The sequence below is a fragment of the Leuresthes tenuis genome, unplaced genomic scaffold (genome assembly GCF_036924035.1).
Source record: "Leuresthes tenuis unplaced genomic scaffold, fLeuTen1.0.hap1 SCAF_16, whole genome shotgun sequence".
NCBI lineage: Eukaryota > Metazoa > Chordata > Actinopteri > Atheriniformes > Atherinopsidae > Leuresthes > Leuresthes tenuis.
In genome coordinates this window covers 18,848,509-18,854,549 of record NW_027325370.1, presented here as the reverse complement: position 1 = coordinate 18,854,549, position 6,041 = coordinate 18,848,509, and the positions used below count along the sequence as shown (strand labels likewise).

Here is a 6,041-nt window from a genome sequence, read left to right as displayed (position 1 = left end):
TGTTAGAGAAACCAAATGACTTCTAAAATGGTGAAAATCCAAGCATAAAGCCACCTCTACTCATGAAGGTTTGTGGGGTGGAGAGGAAGAGATATTTTGAAGATATACACATTTGACACTATGACACCAAATACACCTAATTTTGACTTTATCTTGAAGTGTTTTCTTTATCAAGACAATATAGCCACAGACGGCACTGTAATGGACCTTAAATGAAGTGGAGTTGGGTGTGGCTTCCAGCCCCCACCTCCCACTCTTTTTTGATATTTAGACATTTCCTCTTTTTTTTTTTTTTAAAAACAAAAAAAAAAACCCAACATCTTCCACCTTGGTGGACGGCAAACTTCTCACAAGTTTGCACATCAACAATTCAATTCAAAGCTTTTTCCCCCAAGATGCAAAGGCATGTTTTGGAAAATAGTTCCCATCTAAAGCGCCAGATTCCCACGGTTATATTTTGGACTTCCAGCTACAGGGATGCAGGTCTTTGTAATAGATGTGGATGGTATGGTGGTGGGGCAGGTAAAGTATTTGTGTTGAAAGAATGATAGTAAAGCTTCCGTTTATCAGTAGCAGTGTCAGTTACTGCAACTAACACTGTGCTATAGGCAAGAAAAATAAGAATAAAGTATGCAGCTTAAGAATTCTGCATACCTATAAATTACGGATCTTAACTCTGTCAGGTAACATTTAAAGAAATAGTCCAAAACTTAAGACTCTTGGCTTGAAATTAAATGTTGTACACCAGAATGTACTGCATCTCTGACTTGTTGTACAGTAGAAGTGTGAAGTGGGTGGAAATGGAATCCTATACTCCCCATACTTGGATGAATCCCTTATAAAAAAATAAAAAAACCAACATGGTTACAGATGAAAGCAACATTTCTTTTATTATTAATGTGTGGTTACACGAGGAAGGCCACAGTTATCCCTGTGACAGAAGGCTGCAGTGGTTGGAGGGGAGGCTGGCTGGAGAACCAGAAGTAATGCAGAGTGAAATCCCCCCATGACAGACAAACAGTTAATAAGCTCCTTTCCTCTTAGCGGCTGTTATATTATGTTTAAATTCAGACAGACTGTAAGGACAGCCTCCGAGTGGAAGAAAATCATGACCAAGGTGACAGGGTCACACTCTGTACCACCTCGGCCCCAGTCCAACCATTGCTTTACTTCCACTGGCCCTTCTCATAGTCCCACTTAGCGGAGAAGCCTTCGATCGGGTTGATCCTCATGTCCAGCATCCTCTTCAGCTGCTTGGCCTGCCAGTCACCCTCAATGGTCCTGGGGTGTGGAGGGAAGACTGGGGGGAAAAAAAAAAAAAAAAGATTTATTGATGAATCTCAGAGAGGTAAGTTCCTGTCAGAGCTAAAACGGGCAGGTTTTACCATAGATTCTCTGCCACCACACCACCAGGCCAGTGAAGCCAATAAAGAAGAAGATGCCACCCATGACAGTCTTCCACTCTGATGTCTTCTGCTTCATCTCTGGGTAAGTCTGGCAGAAACTGAGACGATACACTGCAGCAGGGGAGAGGTGTTTCATCAGTATGATATGTAGATATCATCCCTGTTAAACTCACTGCACCATCCCTCTATCACTTCCAGTTTTTAATGTTTGTATCTCCCGAGCTGCGGGTCCTTCTTCTATAATCTGTTATTCAGCAGTAGAATAAGTATTCAACTGGTTTGATAACTGTAAGGTGATATATCAGTGGAAACATCTCCATAACAAATAAATATCCTGCATTATCAATCTTCTTTTAAAATGAGCTAAATGCTATACTGCAAGAAAAAAAAAAAGAAATTAAAAAAGAGCACTTTGACTTATTATTAAAACATGACACAATAAACCCAGTGAGACCCGCAAAACTGCCTTGAGTAACTCCATTAGTTACATCAGACAGTGAGACTCAGGCCACAGAATCGAATAAACATTATAATGCCAGTCTGCATGGACAAAGGATCCCTACACTTTACTTAAATGATTAGATATGATATTTGACCACTGTTACTTGTTCTAATAACTTCCTGAGTGGTATAAGATGGTGTCATTATAGGTGAAAATACTAAAGTGATATGCAATCACCTCAGAACTATTTTCAAGTAAAAACTTTGGATTGTGTGACCTAACTTACAGGCAATCTTCTCCTCTTTGGTCAGCTGACCCCAGGGTCCTTTCTCCTTCTGTTTCAGCTTCTTGTCAGCATCAGTCAGGACATCTTTGTAGGCTCTGTCAGGCAGAGGGTGGTCCACGCGGTCATAATACATTGGCCGAGACATGTCAACCGTATCCGACACCTCTGGTGGGACAACATGGGGTCATTTGCAGGACAAAGTGCTTCAGCATTGTAAAGATATTAGCTGTTAAAATGCATCTTCTGTCATGTCCTTTACACAATCCAATAGAGACACGAATGCCCCAAAGGAACATCTGCCTTTATGGACATCTGGTTATTGTGGTGCAGCAGTGCCATCTGCTGGTTTGACACACACCATGAGCTTAATTATGACTTTAAACCTTCTCAAGACTCCCCAGCTTTGTCTCTCTCTGCATACGTCCACACAACACGTTTCATGAAAGGTTTTAGATGTAATAATGATTTACACCTCATGAGTTTCTGAGACGCTTTAGGATTGACAACAAAAAAGGGGCAGACGCCGTTTGTTGCGGTTTCTGTGCCCAACATGTTTAAACCTCCCCGTTTCCCAGCACCATGTTGACAACAGCCTTATTAAAGAAATATTAACAGTACTGCAAGAAATGTTTTCAAGAGCACAGAAGCTCCAATTATTCGTGTGTCATTTAATTTTTGTTTAAAAAATAATCATACAAAAAAATAAAAATCGATGCAACATCTGAAACTGCCAGTTAACATCCACTAAGTCAAAGAAGAGGAAGAAAAGGGGTTACCATGACTCGCCATCCTCACGCTGTTAATGGGCGTGGCCTCCGTCGCGCGCCTCGCCAAAAGGCTTGCCACGCGCACTGTAATCAAGCGCTGCATCTGGAAATAGATAAGTAAAAGTTTATTATATATTTTCTACTGTAAAACCAGGTGGTTATTCTTGCTTTATCGATGTTCTGTACTATATTCCTTTTTTTACAAAAGAAAAAAAATCTACTTTAATCTCTTTAGAATTATTTTTTGGGAAAGCTTTAATGACCTTCTGTCTTCAAATATTTGTGATTAACTATGCGATATTTCTTCCGATAGTTAAGTCAGAGACCGTTGATGTTTTAGAAGCATGATCAAATTTTTTGTGTTCGTTTTTTTAATCATTCTTCATTCAGCCACCTGCTTAGTGTTGCCAATTAGCACTCCTGTTCCCACTTATCCATCACCTTCGCCCTCCTTATAAGATCTTGTTTTAGATTTGAGTTCAGCCTTTTTCTTGGTCTTTGCAAATACTCCCTTTTTTTTTCTTCAAACGTCTTATTGAATTAATCACGTTTTTGTCTGCTTCTCAACCTGCTACTTATCCTATTTGAACTGTATCTTAACCTATTGGCTGCTACTTCTTAGCTTTGATGGTTTGTATGTTTCAAATTAGAAAATCAAAAGGTCAAGCTGAAAATGATGGTCAGAGAAACACCCAAAACACAGAAGGGGAAAAAAAATTAAGGTAAAAAGGTACAATTCTAACCTTGATTAATTTGGCAGATGTGGCACTCTAACGTTTTTTAACAAAGCTTTTACTAATTTTGCTTACAATGTGTTAGTATCTCACTATTAGGCATCATAAAATCCCTCTGATGCAAATCAGGTTGTATTCATGACTCAGCAGGGTGCTGAGAATCTGTTTTGCTATTTATAGATTATACCCACAAAAAATATGCACAAACTAAATTTAAAGAAAAAACAGCCCTTTTTAAAAAATAAATAAATAAAATCATCTAGTTATGCCAAAAACTTATAGTGGCCACACTCTCTGCCTGTTGTTCACATTAGTGAATCAAAGGATCTCATTAGGTGCTTTACAAAGGTGGCTGGCATGAATGCCAAATCCCTTCTTTATCTCTCCGGTGACCTCATTATCTTTCACTGCTCATCGCACATTGCACTGTAAGCTAAAAATGAAAAGTGAGTCATTGAAATGGAAGCAAACTTTGAGATCTTTGACACTTAAATGATTTGATCTGTGGAAGTTCTTCCAGAAGTACACTGGAGACGCTGCACTGAGAAAGAAGGCGGCTTTGAAGTGACAGTGATGTTTACCAGGTGTTCTTTGCAGGGATACAGACCTGTCTCTGTTTTATTTCTCTGCTTGAGTTTTTATGGTTGTCCTTAATTTGTAAAGCTCTGTGCATTGCACTCATGATTGAAAAGTGCCAAATAAATGAAGAAAGTTATTAAGTTACATTTATCTCCTTGATTAACCTAATCATTACTACCAGTAGTCCTAATTCCTAAGTCTAAATCCTACAATTAAGTGATTTTATTTTTATTTTTTTCATTTTTTTTTAATTACACCAACCTGAGTTTGTGCTCACAATGTAACTGTGTGAACAGATTTACTCTCATTGCGTTTGGAAGGACATTCATTTTCATTCTGCTCCCTCTTACTTGAACACTTCCCCACTGATTTAGACCAGCAAAAAACAGGTCACTCTCTTTCAAAAATTCCCCTTTGCCAACAGTCCACACAACGTCGCAAAGATAGCCAAACAAGCGCACACACAAGGCAAGCGAAAGAGACAGAACTTGGCAGCGAGTCAATGTAAGAGTTCAAGTTGACCTTCTTATAAGGACAGAGGTAAATCTCTTTTGCGTGATTATTTGTTGCAAAAATGCATTAGATAAGCAGCGAATCAAAATCTGCATCAGTGAAAAATACCACGGCGCCTTCATGTTTACATTTCTGCACAGCTGTTTATTCCCTGCAAGAGAAACCTTTTTCAGGACTACAAACTCTTATTACAATCTTCTGTAGGTACAAGATCATCAGCTTTTACATACTTAATTTATTCTCTAGGTTGTGTTTTATCTTTGTATACTAACACACGTCCAGAAGTTTCTCAGCTCAATCTGTGTTGCTGTCCTTCCTGCACGTCCGCCACTTTCCCTAAACGTTTGTAATTGGAGTGTGTGTGTGTGCGTGCAAATGTGGGGGGTGTATTCCTGCATCTATCCCCTCAAGTTTTCCTCCATCTGTTTATTTGACCTTGCAAAAACATACTCACAGTAGTCCCGAGATTGGAAGATGCAGCAGCAAAAGACCAAATCTTGTGAGAAAACGGCTGTCTTGGCCCTCTTTCTTGTTTTGTCTGTGCTGTTATCGCCTCCTAACACCAAGCAGGAACCAACTGGTGGGCGGGTGACAGAGGCTGCAGGGGAGGAAGAGGGAGAGAGAAGGAGGGAGGGAACTTGGAATGGGGGAGAGATAAAAATTTGTACAAGCAAACATCAAGCAAAGTATGTGAAAGGACTGGCAGAAAGAGAGGGGGCTGAGTTTAGCCTGCAGGACAAAAGTGATACAAGGACACTTTGTCTGTCTTATACCGTCCTCGCAGCTCCGGCTCAGACCAAGCAGAGATTTTGGGGTCCTTTTTTAGATGAGGTTTCATGCGGAAACTTGGGGACTTTCTCTCACTTTCTTTCAGCGGAGAGTACCAGACTGTGTGAGCATGTGAGTGAATAAAAGGGTGTGTGGAAATAAAGAGTTTTCTAGAATTGCCCCCTTACTAACACCTCAGTGAGTGTATGTTGGCACCAGGCCACCTTTATCCCATGGCTGTTTGGTGGCCAACAGTCAAGGAGGGGTTGAATGAGGACAGACTTATTCGCACTGACCTCCTAACAACCAAAGCACAACTCTAGTTAACCTTCAAACATTTCTTTTGTTGGACCCACTAATACTAGATGTGACCAAAAGTGCAAATGGGCATTCTCTGTCCTGTGATTTCATTGCTATTATGAGTTTAATATAGTAAAGAGGTCAGTCAGATGTCTGTGCTTTATTGGTCAACACTCACATTGGGTTATATAACACTTCATGCTCTAGCTGGCTAACCCTGTGTTGGTTTGTCGTCTGCATATTCAC

The 6,041-nt window shown here is 40.0% G+C and overlaps 1 protein-coding gene across 1 annotated transcript; it reads right to left on the bottom strand.

Moving 5' to 3' along the window:
• Positions 1 to 903: 903 nt before the first annotated feature.
• On the bottom strand, positions 904 to 5,267 carry cox4i2 (cytochrome c oxidase subunit 4I2). Its single transcript, XM_072366649.1, has 5 exons — positions 5,182 to 5,267; positions 2,911 to 3,004; positions 2,135 to 2,299; positions 1,386 to 1,517; positions 904 to 1,300 (listed from the first exon to the last, which is right to left on the bottom strand). Exons 2-5 carry the CDS (start codon positions 3,002 to 3,004, stop codon positions 1,167 to 1,169), a joined length of 525 nt encoding a protein of 174 aa, XP_072222750.1. The 5' UTR covers positions 5,182 to 5,267; the 3' UTR covers positions 904 to 1,166.
• Positions 5,268 to 6,041: the final 774 nt, after the last annotated feature.